The sequence below is a fragment of the Dermochelys coriacea genome, chromosome 3, assembly GCF_009764565.3.
Source record: "Dermochelys coriacea isolate rDerCor1 chromosome 3, rDerCor1.pri.v4, whole genome shotgun sequence".
In the NCBI taxonomy this organism is placed as follows: domain Eukaryota; kingdom Metazoa; phylum Chordata; order Testudines; family Dermochelyidae; genus Dermochelys; species Dermochelys coriacea.
This window is the reverse complement of record NC_050070.1, coordinates 65,231,418-65,255,267: the sequence shown is the minus strand read 5'-3', so window position 1 is coordinate 65,255,267 and position 23,850 is coordinate 65,231,418. Positions and strand designations below refer to the sequence as shown.

General features: G+C 40.9%; 1 protein-coding gene across 1 annotated transcript in view; it reads left to right on the top strand.

Annotated features, from left to right (window-relative positions):
* The window catches only part of ME1 (malic enzyme 1), a 356,730-nt gene that overhangs the window by 272,694 nt on the left and 60,186 nt on the right, over window positions 1-23,850 (top strand). Inside the window, exons 7-8 of the mRNA XM_038397226.2 lie at window positions 8,788-8,897; window positions 18,057-18,154. Coding sequence (XP_038253154.1) covers window positions 8,788-8,897; window positions 18,057-18,154 — 208 coding nt within the window. The remainder of the gene's footprint in view (window positions 1-8,787; window positions 8,898-18,056; window positions 18,155-23,850) is intronic.

Below are 23,850 nucleotides of genomic sequence, written 5' to 3'. Positions count from 1 at the left end.
TACTCCACACACCCCTTCCCCCTGCCTAACTCTATAGGGGAACGATGAGTTGTTCCTCTACTACTTCTACTATGAGTAAATTCATGAAAATTTGCCGTGTCCTGATGAGTTGGGGGAGGCATAACAGTAATGGGAAATTTATTTACATACTTCCCGTCTCCTGCTTCGGGTTCGCCCATGCTTGACTGCAGGGACTTGCTGCACTGCAGTGGAGCCAAAAACAGGTTGGGGCTTGCAGCACAGCAGGACCCGTTTGACAGTCTCCCATGCTCTTCTTCCTTGTCCACCTCCTCCTCCTTGCTGTTCAAGGCAGGGGCCTATGACTGGGGCTTCTGAGACATACCCACGGTGGCATGCATGGTTGTGGTCAGCTCTCCACCAAGGAGAGCATGCAGTTCTTTGTAAAAGCAGCAGGTCTGCGGTTATGATTGATTGTTGACCTTCTGGTGTGTCTGCCACAAAGTTCCTTGACTTTCAAACAGCACTGCTGCTGGTCCCGGTCATACCTGTTCTACTGCATTCCCTGAACAATTTGCTCATAGGTGTCAATATTTCTATAACTGATCCAGAGCTGTGCCTGCATAGCCTCTCCCCCCCACCCCCCCAGAGGCCCAGAAGATTATATCTCCTGTCTACTCCATGCAGGAGCATGTCTGGAGTACTTATCCAGCGTGGTCAGCTGGGCAGTTGCACACAACAATGGAGAGGGGCTGTGTGTGCTCACTCAGCTGTACAATCAGGAAAAGGCATTTCAAAAATTTGTGAGGTTTTAAAAGGGGGGGGGCTTCTAGTCTGTGACTCCTGGGCAGCAGAGTTAATAATTGTGACCAAAGCAGTCAGTGTCTATCATTGAGGGATAAAAGCTTAGAGTACTGTTGGGTCTCCAAAACGCGACTGTAGACATTGCTTTACCTATGTTGACCCTATGTGCCTCAACCATGGTTCAGCTCCACTTGGGGAGGTGGTTTTACTATGTCATCAAAATGGGGCATTTACGTCAATGAGAGAAAACTTTAAGTGTAGGCCCATGTACAACTAAGTTGATGCAAGGCAGCTTGCGTAGACTTAACTTTGTAATGTAGACCAGACTTAATAGTGCCTTTGTGTGCATTTGCTTAATGTACTTTGGAAGTTTGCTAAGCTAAATTGTTTGAGAGCACTCTTAGTGTGCAGTTAGTGTGCCCACACAAGGAGTTAGTGGGGGGAGAAGCTAGTGAGCTTTAAATTCACACCTTAGCTTACTGTGTGGACAAGCCCTCTTGCTCCTGGAGAAAGTGGTTTAGATGTTTCAGTAGATGGCACTCTCATGAGTCAAGATTGAACAACAATGTAATGGTAGGAGTTACAATGGTGTTGGAGATGGTGGGTCTGATTCTCCACTGCTTTACCCATTGCAAAGGTATAAATGACTATCCAAAGTGTAAAGCGGGTGCAAAATGCTACCACTGATGCTAATGAGTGGTGAAAGCTGATATGATAGTGTTTTACACAGCTGTAAATAATTATGCAAGGTGTAAGGCAGGAGAATCAGTCACGTTTGTCTTTTTTAATGAGACATAAAATTTAAATCCATATAACCACATGCTAATGACATCACGACACTTGTCACAAGAATAAGGGTTCATAGAGTTAGCCCAGATGTCCTAACGAAATTTCAGTTTGCTTAATTGCATTCTGTCTACCTAAAATTCTTCCTGCAAATGCATTTGGATAAGGTATTCATTATTCCCTGTCCTAAACTTGTCGTCTTAAACAGCTGCTGTGTTTCATCGCAGGAGGTGGGTAGATTGATTCCTTTATGCACAGTATATAATTTATAAAGCACTTTGGAATCATCCTGAAGGAAGTGCTAAATAATATGTTGGATACTATTATTTTAATAACAAACAATCTGTTCTGCGGGTATGGGGGAATTTTACAAAAAGCTAGAAGCTATCATGTGACCATTGGAATTTTCTTCCTTATGAAAAGGATAGTCTTAAATACAGCATTCTCCTCCCACCCTTCTTCCTGCAACCTCAAGATTTTGTCTGATTAACAATTCTCCTATGAAGTAAATTCTTCTTGAAGATAATGTGTTAAGTATTTCTACAGCAATGCAGTAGCTTTAAGTTCTTCAGGCTGAAGTTTCATACTCAATTGAAGTGACCGTTAACATCTAGCAAAGGTCACTGGGAAACTGCTGTGGAAATACTTACCAGTGCAACAGTCTACTCTTAGGGCCTAATCCTGCAAAGTGTTGGGCACCTTCAATTTAATTTGACTTTGGCTCGGTGGGTATGGTTTAGTGGGTATGTCTACAGTGCAGCTGGGAGCATGCTTCCTAGCTAGGATACACAGACATGTGCTAGCCCTTCTCAATAGGGTTGCCAGATATTTGGTTTTCAACTGGAACACCTAGTCGAAAGGGAACACTGGCAGCAGTGCTGACCGGGCCGTTAAAAGTCCAGTTGGCTGTACAGCGGAGCTAAGATGGGCTCCCTGCCCAGGTCCGCATGGCTCCTGGGAAGCATCCAGCATATCCCTCTGGCTTGGGGGTGGCCACAGGGGCTCCACGTGCTGCCCAATATATATATTTTGTCCAATATAGCTTTCATCATAACTATGGTATGGATGGTGTAAATTAGTTCAAAAAGATACTAAGTTAATGCAAATACTTCTGGCACTGAAATTCTGAAAAACAAACCTGCCTTACTTAAAACTTCATTTTTTAACAAATCCCATTATTGAGACAGACCATTTGGTTCTTCTTCAAATGTCTAATTATAGTTAAATTAGAACTGTGAATGGAATGTTGTATCAAATAAGTACTATATTTCACATTTGTATCGGGATTTCATCACATACTACAAAAGTGATTACATTTTATCATTCCTATTTTATACATGGGGAAAATTGAATACAGAGAGGTTGCTGTGAATTTTTTGTCAGACAGCATTGAAGAAACGGAGGCTAAGACAGCGGTGGAAATAGAACTAAGGTTTACTTCTTCCATTTATCTGGTCTAACCATTAGACAACACATATTTTGAAATAAAAAAAGAAATTTGTATTGCAAATAGGATGTTTTGACATTTTGATGCAGTAAAAAAAATCCACCACAAAGTTCTGTTTAAGTTGAAGTGTTTCCTAAGAGCATCAAATATTAAATATACCTCCTGAATTTCCTTCACAAAACTTCTGTTTGACGCTTCCAACAAATCGGTATGTGCTGGATTTTAACAGTCCGGGTGAAAGCTATCAGCCGTGGGAGTTCAGATGTTTGTCTGTTCATTATACCATAAGTAGCTGCTCAAAAGAGCAGATGTGCTGCCCCAGGCTTCAGACTAATTGCACTATCCAATTGCATCATTGATATTTAAAGAGAAGAGTTCAAAACCAACACAAGTATAACCAAATTAATTAGGTTTCAGAGTAGCAGCCGTGTTAGTCTGTATTCGCAAAAAGAAAAGGAGTACTTGTGGCACCTTAGAGACTAACAAATTTAAATTTGTTAGTCTCTAAGGTGCCACAAGTACTCCTTTTCTTTTTGCAAATTAATTAGGATTTCTTGTTCTGAACTGCTAAACCCATCTGACATTTTTAGGATCTGGGAAAATGTATTGTAAAAATCCTTTTCAGAAAGGAATATCAGTTGCTATAAATCACTTGGGCCTGAATTCAACAAGGAACGTAGGCACAGTGCTATTGCTTTCAGTGGGAATTCTCACATACTTAAGTACCTCATTCAATTGAGGCCTTTATTGTAGAAGAATTTAAGAAACATTCTGTTAGATCCAAAAATGTAAACAAAATTGAAACATTAATACAAAGTATTTCATCTAAAATTATCACTAAAAAGCCCCTTATCCCTCCCCTGCCCCCAGCTAATGGACTGTAGTGTTTCCATTACCCATCCTTGTTTGGGGGTAGAGGAGTTATATCTTGGCAGTGAACATTTGCACTGTTCTTGTCATATAGTAAACTTTTTTAAACAAAAACTCTAACTAATATGGACCAAATTTCAAAATGCTGCCTTGATATTTGTATAGTAAGTGCAGAGAGTGATTTGTGAAAGTAAATGGATATCTCGAAGTACCTGCTTCCCACATGCAGTTTCCATTTGTAGGCATAAATCTGAACATTGGACCATAAAAATATTTCATGCACAAATTTAGAAATTCAGTTCAAGCTTTTTTGGGAGATGTGATCCTATTAATAGTAATTATTAAGAATCATGTTTAAAATATAGCACCTTTCATTCTGACGCTTCATTTTAACCCACACAACTACTGAAGTGCAGCCAAATATTTGTTTTTAAACAACTCTTATAGAACTCTCTCAAATTAGACTTTTTTTGAATCAGTGTTATATCATGTATTCAGGGAGTGAAAACCTCAAAGCTGAGCTTTTCTAGCATTTTTCAAGCATTTAAAGTAAAATTATTGACTAGTAAAAAAAGGAAGAACTGCTATTATTCTATTGATTTTTAATTGTTCAAAGAGTGTGCTTTTCAAGAAACACAACATACATATAACAAGCACAGATCCTAATTGCTTAAGCTAGATAGAAAGATTTACTATATAATGCATTTTATAAATATCTTTTCATAACAGGACTCCTGTCCATGTTTAAGATAGAAATCATTTAATTAAGTACCCATGGTGTTCTACTTCAACAGTTAATAAGAATATAAGCTTATAAGAATATGGGATCGCTTACTTGGAATCTCTCAGTATATTAAGAGGCCAATGTACAATACAAACCTTTAGAAGCTGAAAAAGTATCATGAAGAATAAAGCTATTTACCATTTCCAGAGGGAAGACAGGATTTCTGTTGATTCACTGTTTTTATTTCTGATATAGGCTGGTCAAGTGTCTGCATAATCAGTCTGTTCAGTATTCAAAAAAGTGTCACAGTGCCAAGTCTCTAAACAAGACCTGAAGATTGTGAAAAGAAAAAAATCTCAATTGGTATCATCTGTCTCAAATCTAGGTTCATCTTTTTTAAATAAGTATAAAATGAAAAGTAACTTGAGATTGCTCTTTGATAGACCATAGAACAGTCACAATGGGAGCGCTGAATTGTAACATTGAAAAAATAGTTGAATAACTAAAACAGCTAAAATTACATTTACAGTCTCCCAGAAGGGGCAGGATCAAGTAGCTAGTGAGCCAATACAGCACCATAAAAAGAGAACCTCTGAGCAATTCATTAGTTTATTTATTTTTTTTATTCCAGACTCTCATGGAATTTCAAACACTGAAGAAATAGCTAAAGGCTTGCCAAAGGACTTGCCAAAATTTACAATGTATTTGATTTTTTTCAAATTTTTAATTCAAACCTAAACCCTGACTCTGAGCATCTTTACCTTTTGGGGAAGTTTGCATGTATATCTAAGTTTCATGGCTATCACACAATTTTATAAGGACCTGAGCCAAAAGCCTGGCACACTGACATTTGGGGAAGTTTTGGATCTGGATCTGAGTCATGCAGCTTTGGCCCATCTCTAATTTTTAATAAAATACGTAGTTATCATTTGATTGTAGGATATTCAATGGCCTAAATCACCATATTGTTCAAGCACCTCAAACATTAATGGATTTAATCTCTGTTTTACAAGTGAGGATGCAGTAGCTTGTAAAGGTTACACAAGATGTTGGTGGCAGAGCAAAGTTTAGGACCTAGCCATTCCCAGTGCCTTAACTACAGAACCATTGTTACATAGCTATTTTAAAACAAGCATATGAGTAGAGAAAAATGTTGACATAAGTGTTTGTTTATTAGCATATAACAAAATATTTTGATGTCAGTGGTAATGGTAAATTATTCTAACTAAAGTCTTAGTCTGATCTTCCTGGTATAAAGTATATTACATCTAAAGTCTCCATTGATTATATCACTTGTTAAAATAAATGGAGTCTGTACCAGTCAGATTCCTGGGTGATCTTAATTCATTGACAACACTAAAAAAAAAAAATTGAAAAAATTAACATGCAATCAATCAAACCATTCTACAGTGAAAACTTTATTTTTGAGGTACTATAGATATACTCAAAGAAAAGGAGTACTTGTGTCACCTTAGAGACTAACAGATTTATTTGAGCATAAGCTTTTGGAGCTACAGTTCACTTGTTTGTTCTCAAATAAAATAAGGAAGCTTATTCTCAAATAAATTTGTTAGTCTGTAAGGTGACAAAGTACTCCTTTTCTTTTTGCGAATACAGACTAACACGGCTGCTACTCTGAAACCTATAGATATACTGAATGCTTTGCCAAGGTTCTTCCATTGAGGAGGACTGTTTTCTCTCTCTCTCTCTCTCTCTCTCTCTGTTCACCAGCCTTACCTCTGTCTTTCTGGTTCAGCATCAACCAGCTGTTCTTCATCCAACAGCTGATCTCATCCAACCACTAGGCCCTCTTGGTGATAGTGAAGTGGTTGTTTGGATTCAGTCATGATTTACTGTACTGAATTACTGACCAACAGATTTCCCTTTTAACCATTGGCCTCTAATGTTTCAAATAGCGTCAGCATTTCCCATAAAATCTGAAGATATATGTTCAACAGGGATTATTGTCAATGGAGTCCTTTCTGCTCTGGCTAATTGTAATATGGCTGTAAATGTGTATTTTCCATAGAGAAAAATATGGTCACAACAGTTCTTTGCTTTTGTTTTTATCTTATGGTTTTGCTCAATGTAGTTTGCCTAGTACACCTGAGTTTTAAAGGAAAATTGCACTAACATACACCTTAGACTTGAGTTAAATATTGTAATGAATAGGCTACTGTGTATGTGTACACTTCCCTCTTCTGGATGGAATCAGAACTGCTCAACTGTATATCTTAGGTCCATACTGCTCACAGCTAAAAAAAATTCTTATTTAGCTCAGGCAGTTGGTGTATGTGCTTTTGAACAGGGGATCTGAGATTTTGCCTTGCTGTTGTTCATTGTAGATAGTGGCATAGTACTGATACCATTCAATAATCATATGTTTATGATTAAGGCTTTATAGTGTGTATGATCGTAAATTAAACTGATTTTAAAGACAGATTTTTTTTAACATACCTTTCCCCTCTTGTTACAGGTAGAGTTAAGGTTGTTTAAGTGTCTTAGCTGTGCATTTCCATACCTTTAAAATGGGGAGGAGAGGGGGAGTTAGTGTTAGCCTTAAGTCTGAAATTCCTGTGTTTGTAGCTCTTGGTGTTTCCCTATCCCTATGGTGTTTTTGTTTACACTTAAATTATTAATTGTACTCTCAGCCTTAATTCATCTTAGTGTGGTGTGTGTGTGTGTGTGTGTGTGTGTGTGTGTGTGTGTGTGTGGGGTGGTTGTGTTATTTTGTTCTTGTTTTGTTTTGATTGTTTTGTCTCAGAATTGCCTTGGTTTTAAAAAATTATTAAAAATATCACACATGATCGCTAAACAAGAAATGCAAAGAGAATGCTACCATGCAGTATTTCTAATGATTTGAAGATACATTTGTATCAATGTTAAAATCGCTTAAAAAATTAAGGACAAACTATCAGTATAAATTATCAGCACAAAACAGCTAACATACACTGGTGAATCTGGCCCTTAATATGCAATTGATTTATTGCATTAGAGGGAAATTTATAGAGATTGACGCTATGCAAAAAGACTGATTAGCATTTTGAAAAGGCTCCCACTGTGCTCCCTGGCAGTGCTGCTTGATGCCTTGACTCCATTGTGCATCAAATCTATTAAGAGTCTTGCAAACACTACTGCTTAAGGTGGCATGCAAGCACGGAACCTTTAGAGAACAGTGAGAGTTGAGCCAAGTAATCTGCCATCTTGGTACCTGTCCAGTCTCCCTTATATTGATTCACTACAGCTATAGAATTGGCATTGTAATTGGCTGGCTGAGTTACCTCTGATGTTACAATGGCCCTATTTTAGACTTACCTGAGCTGTTGAACTGCCCTATATAACCATATCAAGTGGATACAGCAATCATTAATAATTTAGTTTAATTACATCCTAATTTCTCCAAATGTAACCTATGCAGAAGATTTTAATTAATTTTAACTAATGGTACGCTTGAAGAGTCTGTGTCATTCCGTTCTTAAGATCAATTGTGAGAAAGAAAAGACTGAAACAGATCTTAACTTCCTGAAAAGATGCATTTTTAATTTTAACATGAACTAATTAACTATTTACTTGTTAATTTACTGTAAATTCTTTGTACACTCAAACAGTAGAAATGCTGCTTTTTCATACATACCAAAGAGGTTAAATCCCTGCTTTAAGTACAAAATTAAACTCAACTTTAACTATTGAGTCATGGCCAATGCCTCTGTAGCTATTTTTTTTGTTTCTAATCGTTTTGTCCCCCGTGGCTGAATTCCCTCAATATCTGCTCATTTCTCTTTGAGACAGGATGACCAAAACTGAGCACAGTATTCTGGGGGCATCCTGTTGATTTGCATAATGGTATTAAAATGTATTCAGTGTTTTCCATCCCATTCCCTCTGAGTCCTATTTTTTCCTTTACTTGACTACTGATACACATTTCATAAAGGTTCCTCTTGAGATGTCTGCAGCCTAGGCCTTTTTTCCTGAACAGTTAGTTAATTTAGAACACGGTAAGGTGTGTGAATAGTCCAAAATCTTCCTTCCAAGTGACGTGTCTGAGTACAATAACACAAATATAGGACAGAAGCTCATGACTTTATGTATAGTTTTTATTATACTCTTATCCAAAATCTGACTCCAAGGGCTTACAATTTTATATGTACAACATTGCATTGTTTCCTACTTTAAATTTACATTTCTTTTGTATTTCTAGGTATGGCATGAATTGCCTTATTCAGTTTGAGGATTTTGCTAATGCCAATGCATTCCGCCTCCTGAATAAGTATCGTAACAAGTACTGCACTTTCAATGACGACATTCAAGGTAACAAAATATTCTCATCCTACTCTGTTTGGGTACTTAGATAGGAAGTGCTTGAAGTGCAATGGGCTGCAAACCCAGAAAATTAAATTTCTAAAAAGTTCATTGGGTTGCTGTGGAGTGCAGTTTTACCATTGCCTGGGGCAAAATCCCCTCTGATTGGCTTCTTTTCCCATGAGCCTGCCTCCTGGAGAACCGCAGTTGATCATGGCTGCTGCAGGAAGCAGTTAGAACTCTGTGCTCTCCCCTCAGCAGCTGACACCATTCTGACTGGAAGGTAGGGAGGCGGAGGGAACAGAAAGAACCTAGCAGCTCAAGGTGGCTCTACTCCATCATTCCTGCTCTCCTTCTACGAGCAGTGGGACAACTCTCCCCTGCTCCCTGCAACACACAGCCTGGGAAGGGGGAGGTGGACCCCAAACTGCAGCTACTCCCCTAGGCCTGGGAGAGATGGTGAACCCCAAGAGTTGCTGGGGCAGAGCTGATGTGGGGAACAGCTTGGGGGCAGAATTGAGGGGGGACTGGTGGGGACAAGATCAGTTTGGGGATTGAGGGAGAGAATTAATTGCTGAGCAGATGTACGGGCACGTGTAGTGGTGATGATGATGATAGACCCCCACAGGTACCTTTTTCAGACCACTTCAAGCACTGTGGGGGATATGTACACCAGACTTTCAGTGACATATTTTTATTCCTCTCCCTTTTCCCTATTAACTTACATCCTACACTCCATCTAATTCTAGACATTCATTTAATTCACTTCTTTTAAAATTTAAGGCTGTGTGATATAACTTCCCTTGCCATTTAACTTCAATTCTTCTTCATGCTAGTGTCTAGAAATCCCTTACTGTGGGTACTTCAGCCTGCTTGCAGCTTAGGGGCAAATACAGACCTCAGTCACATGCAGCATGGGAATGCCCCACCTCCTGAAGGTTCCCTCCATTTTTTTTTCTGCCTCAGCAACAGCTGACAACTCAGCCAAGCCTTCCTGCTGCACCACTATCTGCTCATCTCCCAACCAGCCCTGTTTGGAGTAAGACCTGCTGGTTGGTACCAGGATCTTACGATTTGGGATCAAAAGGGCTAACTATAGTTTTGATAAAAGGAGGTCGCTGGAGAGTGTCCAGAAGAGGTACCCTATGGAGCTGTGAAAGAATTTCAGGAACAGCTTTGTCACATTCCCGGTGTCTGTAACTCATGGAAAGTCCACAACCAGAATGGGATCATCCATCATCTACTTCAGAATGGACCACTGCAACCCGCTCCCCATCCTATTTCTAGCCTTACAGAATTGGGGGATAAACAGAGCTGTCTGAAACATCTAATAAATTCCTAATGGAGGCTTGTCTGCAAAGCATTCCCATTTTACCATCCTCAGAGAATTCTTATGTTTTGCAGATGGATGGCATCTTTTTTCTTTTCCCAGCTCTGTTTATCTCCCAATAATAATCCCTTAATATTAGCTTCAAGAAAGAAGGAAATTCATTTATCTCTTCCAGGCCAATTTTTCTGATCAGAGATTTGTACAGCGTATTCATCCTTCTGTCAGGCACAAGAGCTCATCTCAGAAAAATGTTAACAGAGGATCAAGATGGTCATAATGAAAAACTGGTGTCACATAAACACAAATCCAATTCTTATTGGAGCCTACTAGGAATTCTGAACTTATACACAGACATGCTGCTATGATCTAGTACCTATGATACCTATCCAGGAATTCTAAGTATCTCTTCTTACCCAATCTCATCTATTGGCTGGGATCTAGCTCCAATAGTATATTCTCCACTCCCAAAACTGGTGAATGCAGAGAATCAGGTTTTTTTTTAAGGTATCTACCCCATTCATTTTAGGAAATGGGTACCAGAGAGAACACAGTATCTACCACAAAAAGAAAAGGAGTACTTGTGGCACCTTAGAGACTAACAAATTTATTCGAGCATAAGCTTTCGTGAGCTACAGCTCACTTCATCGGATGCATTTGGTGGAAAAAACAGAGGGGAGATTTTTTATATATATATATATATATATATATATATATATATATACACACACACACACACACACACACACACACACACACACACACACACACAGAGAGAACATGAAACAATGGGTTTATCATACACACTATAAGGAGAGTGATCACTTAAGATAAGCCATCACCAGCAGCGGGGGGGGGGGGGGAAGGAGGAAAACGTTTCATGGTGACAAGCAAGGTAGGCTAATTCCAGCAGTTAACAAGAATATCTGAGGAACACTGGAGGGTGGGGTGGGGGGGAGAAATAACATGGGGAAATAGTTATACTTTGTGTAATGACTCATCCATTCCCAGTCTCTCTTCAAGCCTAAGTTAATTGTATCCAGTTTGCAAATTAATTCCAATTCAGCAGTCTCTTGTTGGAGTCTGTTTTTGAAGCTTTTTTTTGTTGAAGGATAGCCACTCTTAGGTCTGTAATCAAGTGACCAGAGAGATTGAAGTGTTCTCCAACTGGTTTTTGAATGTTATAATTCTAGACGTCTGATTTGTGTCCATTCATTCTTTTACATAGGGACTGTCCAGTTTGGCCAATGTACATGGCAGAGGGGCATTGCTGGCGCATGATGGCATATATCACATTGGTAGATGCGCAGGTGAACGAGCCTCTGATAGTGTGGCTGATGTGATTAGGCCCTATGATGGTGTCCCCTGAATAGATATGTGGACAGAGTTGGCAACGGGCTTTGTTGCAAGGATAGGTTCCTGGGTTAGTGGTTCTGTTGTGTGGTGTGTGTGGTTGCTGGTGAGTATTTGCTTCAGATTGGGGGGCTGTCTGTAAGCAAGGACTGGCCTGTCTCCCAAGATCTGTGAGAGTGATGGGTCGTCCTTGAGGATAGGTTGTAGATCCTTGATGCGTTGGAGAGGTTTTAGTTGGGGGCTGAAGGTGATGGCTAGTGGCATTCTGTTGTTTTCTTTGTTGGGCCTATCCTGTAGTAGGTGACTTCTGGGTACTCTTCTGGCTCTGTCAATCTGTTTCTTCACTTCAGCAGGTGGGTATTGTAGTTGTAGGAATGCATGATAGAGCTCTTGTAGGTGTTTGTCTCTGTCTGAGGGGTTGGAGCAAATGTGGTTATATAGTAGAGCTTGGCTGTAGACAATGGATCGAGTGGTATGATCTGAATGAAAGCTAGAGGCATGTAGGTAGGAATAGCGGTCAGTAGGTTTCCGATATAGGGTGGTGTTTATGTGACCATCGCTTATTAGCACCATAGTGTCCAGGAAGTGGATCTCTCGTGTGGACTGGTCCAGGCTGAGGTTGATGGTGGGATGGAAATTGTTGAAATCCTGGTGGAATTCCTCAAGGGCTTCTTTTCCATGTGTCCAGATGATGAAGATGTCATCAATGTAGCGCAAGTAGAGTAGGGGCATTAGGGGACAAGAGCTGAGGAAGTGTTGTTCTAAGTCAGCCATAAAAATGTTGGCATACTGTGGGGCCATGCGGGTACCCATCGCAGTGCTGCTGATTTGAAGGTATACATTGTCCCCAAATGTGAAATAGTTATGGGTGAGGACAAAGTTCTTTAAAATTCTTTTCCTTTGGATTGGAGTCAGGGGCTACCTTCCCCACTCCAAGAACTGGTCCACTCCCCCAGCTTCATTCTGAAGATGTTGGTGGGGAAGGAGGAGATAAAAGCCACCAAGTTGCCTCTAGAATATTCATAAATGTGTTTAGCGAGAGTCTAGTGGGGGGTCTTATTGAGAGGGCCTCTGAAGGAGCCAGGGGTGGATTTCTCATGTGAGGCTCCCTTCTAAGCCATCCTTAGGCACTGGACTTCTCTCACTTCCCTCCTTCATCCCTCCCACTAAGGGACTGAATTCTTTTTCCCCATCCCCAAGATCATGCTCTTCCTTTTTTCCTCACTGGGGGCTGAGAGAGGAGAGGGGGATCTTTTCTGTCTCTTATGCCTTCTCTACCCTGTAGTAGGAAAGAATGGGGAGTGTTGGATGTGCCTAACACTCATTGTAATAAACTGTGCTTGCTGTACTTTTACTTCATCCAAAATTCCCAAATCCAGATTAGCCCAGATTTATTGACTTTGAGGGTATACTGCAGAGCTCATTTGTTTCACCTGGCCTTTGAGAAGAAGTAGAGAGAATGAGGTACAGACTACATACAGGGATGCTAGTATTTATGTGTTTCTGCTTGGCAGTAGTGTGAGCTGCTTGTAATGCATTATGTTTTTGTAATTGTAAATAGTTGGGAGATAACTCATAGCCATGGGCACCTTTTAATTTCTTGTAAGTCAAAATGAAATAAAATCCATAAATATAAACCTATCATCCTCCACTTTGTTTGTTTCACTCTCCTATTGTATTTGGTTGTAACCTAGATTGTAAACTCTTTGGGGCAGGGACTGTCTTTTCACTAAACATTTCTACAGTGCCTAAAACAATGAGGTCTCTATCTGTGATTGCAAACCTTAGGCTAAAACACATAAGAATAATAAGTAATAATATGCCAACATGCTTCTGGCTCAGGGCTGTGCCAATAGCAGTAACAGGAACTGCAACGGAAACTTGGGAAGAATGCAAACAACTCAGTAAGGTAGGGTTTGCTTCTAAATTTCAAACCCATGATGTTCGAGTGGGTTAGAATTTAGCTGTAATAGGGAATTTGTCATCTCTGCTAGAAAAAACTGTTTCAGCATGTTAACTTTCACAACTGCATACTACCCCCCTGAAAAATGCCATGTTCTGTTGTCAAAACTTTCAGAGTTTATTTTTCCATAGTCTTTGTGATGGTATAGAATAGTGGTAGAGTTCTTCTCATATTCTCGAATATTCACAAGATCATCTTATGTTTTGGCATTTACCTGGTGCAGATTGTGTTTTGATTTCTTTCCAGAAACTGCCACTGATGTGCATGATATGGAAGGTCAAACCATTTGTCACAGCAGTTCCAGTTAAACAAATCTGCTGTTCACACTGACATTTTTTCCCCCTTTTCATGAAGAACAAATAAGGCAAACTGCTGAAGAGGAGTGATGACAGTTACTGCCAACAACAAAGAATGATAGTGAGCTGGCTACTCTAATAGAACTAGATCATTATCATTTTACAGAAAAATGGCTGAAGAAAATAAAAGTGGAGTTCTTTGACAATAGTTTAAAACTATTGCCCTTTTATAAATAATGAATTAATAATAAATGTTATACCTCAGATCTTAGTACATTACTACAGTGACACCTACTTGTGCCACTTTAATTGGAAATCTATCAATCATACTGTACAATACATGCAAAAATGCCCAGAGCAAAAACCTAAAATATTACTATAATATAATTTTGAAAACTCTCTCCTTTTTTTCATTTAAAATAGAGGATTACAAGGAAAACCAGAATTCACTAGAGGTTACCAGCTGTAATTGGTACACCAGCAATGCATAATTATAGTTTGAAACTCAATAGATTTGCCTGCCAAGTGACTTAGCAGCAGAGTGTTAGGCACTCTGATAAGTAGAATCCCAGCATTCTGGTATGTTCACATCAGAGACACAGAGAAACTAGAAGAAAAATATACTCTAAATACTCCTGTTATGTTGCTAGAAGGTTGCAATGTAACACTACTTTATTTCTTAGAATTCAGAACAAGACCCCCAAAACAGGCTGCTCCCTAAGGCAGTAAGGCACAACTTGCCTTACCTTGCTTACAACTGTTTTTTTTCCAGACTGACGCTTCTCTTGTGTTCCCAACTTCAAAACTCAAGTTTTCGCTGACTATGTGTGAAAAGTATGCCAAAAATTACCAAATGACAGCGTACTTCAAAAAGCACAAATTTTTGACATTTCAAAAGAAATCACTGAGATTGGCAACACTATGCAGCAGCTTCTGTTCACTCACATGTGGGCCTTCTTGGTTTATACAGTGCCCCTGCATCCCTATTGGCTCCTTCCCTACCCCATTTGATACATCCTATGCTCAGCAAGAAGCCCCACTTTGCCATGACCTGCTCTGTTCCAAATAGCTCATATGCCACGTGGCTTTTGCTGGCCGGGGAGGTGGATTTGGTCCAGTTGCCTGTGGCTCAGTGGCTGCTCTCTAGCAGATAAGTGCAAAGAGACATGGACTGGGGAGCAGAGGGGATCTAAGACCTTGTCTATTCTTGCCTATGCTTAAGATGGCATGTAGAGTACATGCAGCTACATACCGCATTGAAAGGCAGGCGGTGTCCACACCAACTGCAGTGTGTAGCTGTACACAGCAGGGAAAGTCTCCAACAGGAACCTTTTCCTATTGATAGAATCTTTCACTGTGGTGGGGAAAGGTTCTGGCAGCAAGACACTACACTGCTACAAATAGCAGTGTAGATGTGAGAGGCACTGCTTGGACATACAGTGAGCCATGTAGGGTATATACCCAAGGGTTCAGTCATGTAGGGCACCCTCACCTGTACTCAATCAATAGATTTCAGAGTAGCAGCTGTGTTAGTCTATCCGTAAAAAGAAAAGGAATACTTGTGGCACCTTGGAGACTAACAAATTTTATTTTCCACTGAATGCATCCGATGAAGTGAGCTGTAGCTCATGAAAGCTTATGCTCAAATTTTAGTTTCTAAGGTGCCACAAGTACTCCTTTTCTTTTTTCAATCAATAGAGTTTATAGAATCTAACATTGCCCCTATCAGCCGGACCATTCCTTCCTCAGAAGTTTTGTATAATTAATCATAGAACCTCTTTAGAACAACCCCTATTCCCAGCCAAAACCTCCATTCCCAGCCAAAACCACAGTGAGAGTTTACCTTAGCTTGCTGGGTCACATAACATGTACTTTACATGTCTCCACATGCAAGACTGCGTCTCCACCCTTTTCAGGGGTGATTAAGATCAGTTTATCAGTCGGACACAGCATAGACTTACTGGTAAAAGCTCCTTCAGGAGCACTGATATCTCTGTGTTGGTAGACAGACCCCATTTAATCTGTCAAGGTATTTTATTTCACCGACCATCCCCCCTCAAAGACACTTGTAACAGATGCATCCACACAGGGCTAGGGTTCTCATTTAGGCAGTCTCCAATTCAGAGCCTATGATCTCTAGCACATACATTTATTAGGGCTTAGATGTTTGTCTAGCCTGCAAGGATTTCCTATCCCTCCTTCAGCATATAATTGCCAGGCTCTAATAGACAATACAATGGTGATACAGTATATAAACAAACAAGGTGGGGCAAGGTCTTCCTCTCTGTCAGGAAGAGAATTTTTTTTTGTGGGAATCAACCTGGTACCCCTTCATTTACCAGGGACTCACAAAAAGTTGGCAGATCGTCTCGGTGGGAAGGGCTCGGTCACTCTTGAGAGGGAATTGAAAGACTCTATTCTGGATCAAATATTCATGAGCTGGGGGATTCCCTCAAAAGACTTATTTGCTACCACTGTAAACAAGAAGTGCCCCTACTTTTCTCCCAAAAAGGACTGAGTCCAGGTTCACTGATGGATGCTTTTCTGATTTGGTGGGGAAAGATTCTGTTGTGTGTCTCCTCCCCTCCCCTCCCCACACTGTAATTTATTCCCCAGAAAATACATCCAGATAAGGCTGATATAATAATGCTTGGGCAAATATGTTTTCGTTTTCTGACCTGTCAATAGATCTACTCTTTCCATTTCCAATTCTGCCATACATTTTTTCAAAATCCTGGTCTGGTGCTCAGTATCTGACGGCATGGAATCTACCTGGTTGAATTCCGTTGATAGAAGTTGTTCCAAGGCAGTTCAAAAGGTTTTTGATTCAGAGCAGAAAGGCTAACATAGAAAAACAATTCCATTTAGTTTTACTTGTGGACTATTGAAAGACATTCAATTTTGAGAGTCTTCTGATTCTTTTATCTTGGACTACCAGTTGTTGCTAAAGCACTCAGGATTTTCAATTACATCTATCAGTCACAATCTACACATGTTGGGAGTCATTCTATTTTTTCCCTTCCTACTGTATCAAGATTTTTTTTAAAGGACTAACTCGTATATTTCCACCAGTAAAGGAAATGTTTCCTACATGGGAGATGAATGTGGTGTTTCTAACATTAATGGACTCTCCCTTTGAACCTATCTCATTGTATTTTTGTTGTTCCAACTTTCCATAAAAACTGCATTTTTAGCTATCACTTCAGCTTGCAGGATGAGTGAAATATAGGCCTTGACAGCAGGCCCCTCGATTTGTAGGGCACCTACTTGGGGTTCTGTTCATACCTTTACTAATTACTACTCCATTGCGGCAGCTTCTAGATCAGATGCCCAATTTAGCAGGGCTGTCCTACAGATGTTTTTTAAATAGGAGTCCTATCACCCCCCTCTTTGATAGATAACTGCTAGTCAGCCCTCTACAGTGGGATCCATGTAGACAACTGTTGGAAGAAAGAGGTGTTACCTACCTTACAGTAACTGGAGTGCTTCAAGATGCCTTTGTCCACAGGGGTCTTGTGTCTCCCCCTCCTTCCCCACTGACACAGTCCTTTACTGGGATATTCTGTGTTGCTGAAGGAACTGAGTGGTGGTCGGAGTTGCTCTGCCCTTTCTTCCCTCAGGAGGGGTGCAAGAGCATGCATTATGTGCATGTGCAGCCCCAGGGGATGCTGCAACTAAGACTCTGGGCTCACTTGCAGGGGGCATACACAGCTACAGTGGGATCCATGTACATAAAGACACCTTGAAGACCTCCAGTTACTGTAAGATAAATAACCTCTCATTTCATGTTACACACTCATTGAAGCAAAGGTCTCTATACAACTCTTGCCTCAGTTTGTGTGCATCCTGCCAATGGGAGTTGGCATTTCCCATTACTGACCATGTCTGATCTTGCTCAGTTCCTGAGATTTGGTCAAATGAATTCTGAGCACTAGGTAGTGTGGTTGGCAAAATAGAGTACATGCTAACATAGCTGAGATTAGAATAAAGTAAAATAAAAAAAGATTATGATCTTGATTCTAAAGTTATTATTAGTCTCATTTATCTCTGATTTAATAAAAACAAAACAAAAGAAAGCAAAACAAACGACTCCCCATCTAATTGTAATTGCTAACTCTCAAGTATTTGCATCTTCTAACTATATGAGTACTTTGAAATCATTGATAATTTTTACTTAAATTGCAATTACTATTTCAAGAGTAGTCAAAATAATTCATTTTGTATTTTAGGAACAGCGGCTGTGGCTGTTGCAGGTCTTCTAGCAGCTCTGCGCATCACTGAGAACAAGCTGTCAGATCACAATATCCTGTTCCAGGGAGCTGGAGAGGTATCTTTTTATTATACAGCAAGGAAGCTTCTCATGCAAAAACCTTGCTTTTATTTCAGAACAAGTTACATGTATCTGATCCATAATAAGATACTTATTAGGTTAAATAATAACAATCACCAGCAAAAAAAATTTTTCTTCAAATATACATTTTGTCAAAACTCCTTTAGTTCATCTGATCAAGATGGGTATTTTCATAGAATGCTTTGGGAAAATTATAGTCCGCTATTAAAACGTCAAGTTCTTCTTTGAATGATAGCCCCATGTGTATTTCACATGTGGGTACCCAGGAGCACCATGCGCCTGAGTCTGGAATGTTTTTACAATCAGTATCCATTGGCCCAGACATGCTCAATAGCTCTCGTTGTGTGCTGAACTGAGGGCATAAAGATTGTTGCATGCTAATGCTTCTTCAGTTCATTCTTACTGCCGCATGGTCCGTCACAATCTTTGGTGTCCTGAGATTCATTTCTACTGTGTCATTGCTGTAAATATATTGTATTTTTGTATATAATTGTTTTAGTAGTTTTTATATTGCTGCATAGTAGATAGTTATTTTCCCCCTTTTCTCCTCCCCCCCCAAGAATGCTGGGATGATGCCCATGGTTCTGGGGTTCAAAAACTTTTCTTGCCCTTGATCCTTTTCTGTGCCCAACGAACATCAACACTGCTTCTGTTGCTTGGGGGAGGCTCACATTTCAGCCAAGTGCAGCATCTGCCACTCCTTTCCCTCCAGAAGTTGAGGGTCAGGAACTGAAGTTAAGGAAACATCTGATGGAGAAGGCAATGAGACCCCAATCAGGTCCAGGCTGGGGACTGACCCTGTACATCAATCTAAGCAAGCGGGCAGTGCATCTTCAAACACAAGCTCAGAAATATAGGCTGAGAGTTCTAAGAAAAGCTTCTCATGGAAGTAAAGGGCACTGTGTTTAGGGTGTCTACCTCACACAAGGCCTGAACGGGTATATTAGGCCAATTAACTCATACCTGGAGGAAAGGCAAGGAGTGCTAAAGCCTAATTGCCGATGAAATCCAGCTGGGTGGGGTTTATAAAGAGAGGAATTTCGCAATAGATGGGGACTGCAATGAGGTGAGCCTGCAGTCACGCTCCCTGATACAAGGTGGAGAACAGAAGACTGAGAAAGAGCAGGGTAGGGAGCAGTCCAGGGAAGGAACAGTACGGTCTGAGAGGGTTAGACCTGAACTCTGGTTTGAGGGTCTCTGGATCATAATCCAGAATAGAAGGAGAGCACATGTTCCCCTACCAGTCGCTGCAGAAGTGGTGCAGGCAGCTCAGTGGATATGGAGAGGGCCTGAGTCTTGGAGGAAGGAGATTCTGATAATACTCAGGAAGGGGAGGATGATGGTGACTTGGCCAGAGGGGTAAGCCACAAAAGGGTCAGGAGCTGCAGCTCCTGACCAGAACAATGGGTTGAGTGACCACCTCACGGGGTACGGACAGTGGTGAGCCAATTCCCCAGATGAGCCATGAAGAGGTGCCACCAAGCAGTAAGTAGCCAAGCCAGACTCCATTACCAGCACTCTCATAGACATAGGGACAAACCATGGTGGTCTAAGATTGCCCTGAAGAGAAAGGAAGCCTCTTTTATCCCATCAAAGTCAGGAGAATCTGCATGCATGGGCGCTAAGGACTTAAGCCAGAGTAAATCTTCTTGGCAGGAGAAAGTGGAATGCAAGGATATGGATCTGCTGGTCTGGCATAGATTTAAATGGTAAAGGCTCAAGATAAACAGTGTTGCCATCCACATCTACAGCTGTTGGTGTACCTATAGCAACACATCTCCATGGATCCAACTTCCCTGTGACCAGGGAAACTCTGGTTCCAGCTGCTCCACCAGGGTGAACAGAAACCTTTATCTCACCAGAGGACAGATTTCCTGCCCCTTACCCACATTCACTCCTCTTATCAGGACCATCTCTATTCGGGACATTGTTACACCAGAGGAAGAGACTATCCCAAGGATTGTCATTTTCCTGACTCATCCACCAGTGTCCATACACAGCTATCAGTACCATCAGTTATATTCATAGTCCAGGATCTGGCCTTTTCTTCCAGTGAATTGGAAGCTCCACAGGAGGGCCTGCAACTCTGGATAAAGGTGGCCCTGGACAGAAGCTTTAGAAGATCAGGATTCTGGCCTGCAGCCAGACATGATTAGACAAGAGACAAGTGGTACTTTATGCCATGGCGTCCTCCCCCGCCAGTTGATCCATCCTACTGGAGGCTGTGGAAGCCCTACTTGGACACCCGGGATTAGTGCATGAGCCTTATTTATCATTGACCATCTATCCCCAACCATACTTGTCGAGTATTTTGAGGAAGGTAGTGAGCTGGTTCTGACAATTCCAGGAGCGATTTCGTCGTCCTCACCAGATGAGGCGGTTACTCCATCTTCTCTCTCTGTCAGATCACCAGTATCAGAAGCTCATGCATAAAATGGCATCGGTGCTGGAGATTGAGTATGAGGAAGTCCAGGTGCCTCAGCACAGATTTCTGGACATTTTTCAGCCTTCCGGTCCAGGTTGAGTGGCCCTCCCCATCAATGAGGCCATCACGGACCCAGCAAAAGACAGTTCAGCACACTCCTGCTTCTTGTGCTCCTATCCCTAAGAGGGCCAAGAAATGTTACTTTGTTCCATTTAGAGAGGGGGAGTTTTTATTTTTACCCCCATGGCCTAATTCCTTGGTGGTGCAGGTGGCAACAGAGAGATCCAAGCAGCAACACCGCAAATCTACTCCTTCTGATAAGGGACACAAGCAGCTCGACTTCCTGGGGAGAAAAGTCTTCTTTTTCACCTCCCTCCTACTCAAGATCTCAAATGATCAGGACCTCTTTGCCAAATAGGATTTTACCAGTTATGCTGAGTTTCTAAATTTTAAGGACAAGCTCCATGAGAAGGATAAAGCCCACTTCCAGGCCTTAACTGACAAAGGCAAATTGGTGGCCAAGACTTCCCCCCAGGCAGTGCTGGACGTGACAGATACTGTGTCTGGGGGATGTTATGGCCTTTGTTATGAGAAGAGACGTGATTAATTCTAGAGAGGTGCAGAGTGCATCCAAGATCTGCCCTTTGATGTAATCAATCTCTCCACTCCCTCAAGGACTCGAGGACAACTCTTTGCTCACTTGGCATTTATACCTGTCCCCAACAGAAAACACACACGGGTAGAGGGTGAGGCTGCCTTGTCAGCCCTTTTATCATCAATGTCCTCAGGAGCCATCAAGTAAAAGACAGAAGATTTATAAGCTCAGGAACCCCGCCTCTGCAACGTCCACCACCACATCTTACTCTAACCTTCAGTCAAAGGTTCTTTTGGCAGGACTGTCGAGACTTGCATCCCTTTATTGAATCCTCTTCGTTCTCTGCCTCAGCTTTTTTGGAAGCTGCCTTATCTAATTTGCTGACAACTGGAGGGCCTTAACGGCCGATAAATGGGTACTAGAAGTTATTCATGGTGACTATCTGATCAAGTTTCAAACAAATCCTACCCAGAAACACCCTTCCCACTTCCCTTTCAGGGATGGCTCTCACAAGGAGATTCTCCAGTCAGAATTGGACTCACTGCTTCTCTAGGGAGCCATAGAAAGGATTCCACCTCAACATCGAAGGAAAAGGATTCTACTCTTTCTTCCTGATCCCCAAGAAAAATGTGAGGTGGAGGCTGATGCCCAACCTACTGAACGTTTTCATCTGAAAATTAAAATTCCATATGTTCTCTTTGGCATCAGTAATTCCTCTTCAGAGGAGGGTTTGAAAGACACATACTTTCAAAGAGACATTAATCCATCCCACAGATTCCTCTTCAATCAAGACTGAAGAGATTTCTGACACACCACTAGTGATTATCTTTAAGTACTTGTGGAGGACAGGAGAGATCCAAGAGGAATGGAAAAGGGCAAACATACTACCTATTTATAAAAAGGGAAATGAGGACAATCCAGGGAATTATAGACCAGTCAATACCTGGAAAGATAATGGAGCAAATAAGCAAGCACCCAAACAATAATAAGGTGATAAGTAACAGTCAACATGTATTTGTCAAGAACAAATTGTGTCAAACCAACCTAATATCCTCATCTGACAAAGTAATAAGCCTTATGGATCCGGGGGAAGCAGTTGATGTGATATCTCTCTACTTTAACAACAAGGAGTCTGGTGCCACCTTAAAGACTAACAGATTTATTTGGGCATGTTAGTCTTTAAGGTGCCACCTGACTCCTTGTTGTGTTTGTGGATACAGACTAACACGGCTACCCCCTGATACTCTCTATTTTAGTAAGGCTTTTGATAATGTCTTACATGACCTTCTCATAAACTAGGAAAATATAGCCTAGAAGAATCTACCATAAGGGGGGTGCACAACGTGTTGGAAAACTATATTCAGAGAGTAGTTATCAATGGTTCACAGTGAAGCAGGATGGCATATCAAGTGGGGTCCTGCAGTGATCTGTCCTGGGTCCAGTTCTATTCAATATCTTTATAAATGATTTAGATAATGACACACAAAAAACCCTTCTAAAGTTTGAGGATGATACTGAGCTGAGAGGGGTTGCAAGTGCTGTGGATAGGATTAGAATTCAGAATGATATTGACAAAATGGTCTGAAATAAACAGGATGAAACTTAATAAGGACAAATGCAAAGTACACCACTTAGGAAGGAACAATCAGCTGCACATATACAAAATGTGAAATCACTGTCTGGGAAGGAGTACTGTGGAAAAGGATCTGGGGATTATAGTGGATCACAAATTAAACGAGTCAACAGTGTCCTACTGTTGCAAAAAAAGGAAACATTCTGGAACGTATTTGCAGAAGTGTTAGGAGTGGGCAGCTCCTATGAAGAAATCCAGCCCGCAACCCAATTTCTGGTCAGTCTATGCCTTGCCTATATGTCCACCTCAACCACATTCTTTCACTCTACTCAGCACTGATAAGACCTTAACTGGAGTACTGTGTCCAGTTCTGGGCACCACGCTTTGCTAAAGATGTGGACAAATTGGAGAAAATCCAGAGGAACTGTAACTAAAATGATTAAAGATCTAGAAAACATGACCTACAAGGAAAGATTGAAAAAATTGGGTTTTAGTTTGTAGAAGAGAAGACTGAGGAGGCACATAGCAGTCTTTAAGTATATAAAAAGTTGTTATAAAGAGGAAGGTGATAATGTGGAATAGTTCTCCTGATACACTGAGGACAGGATAAGAAGTAATGGGCTTAAATTGAAGCAAGGGAGATTTAGGTTGGACATCGGAAAAACTTCCTAACTGTCAGGGTAGTTAAGCATTGGAACAAATTACCGAGGGATGTTGTGGAATTTCTGTCACTGAATGTTTTTGAGAACAGATTAGACAAACACCTGTGAGGAATGGTCTAGTCTAGATAATACTTAGTCCAGTCCCCTGCACCTGAGGCGGGACTAGGTGACCTACTGAGATCCCTTCCAGTCCTACATTTCTACGATTATTTTGCCACTCAGCATCTACCGGATCAGATCAGGCCCACATAACCATCAATATCTGCATCAGTGATCTGAATGTATTGGAGACTTTAGAGATGCTTCAACCTTGGTGCACACAGATCATTCCCCAGCTTTTGCTCCATATTGAGCAAATGGAAGAATCTCTGGTTTAAATATTTTTCTGTTTAACACTGTTGTGTTTGGTGCTGTATA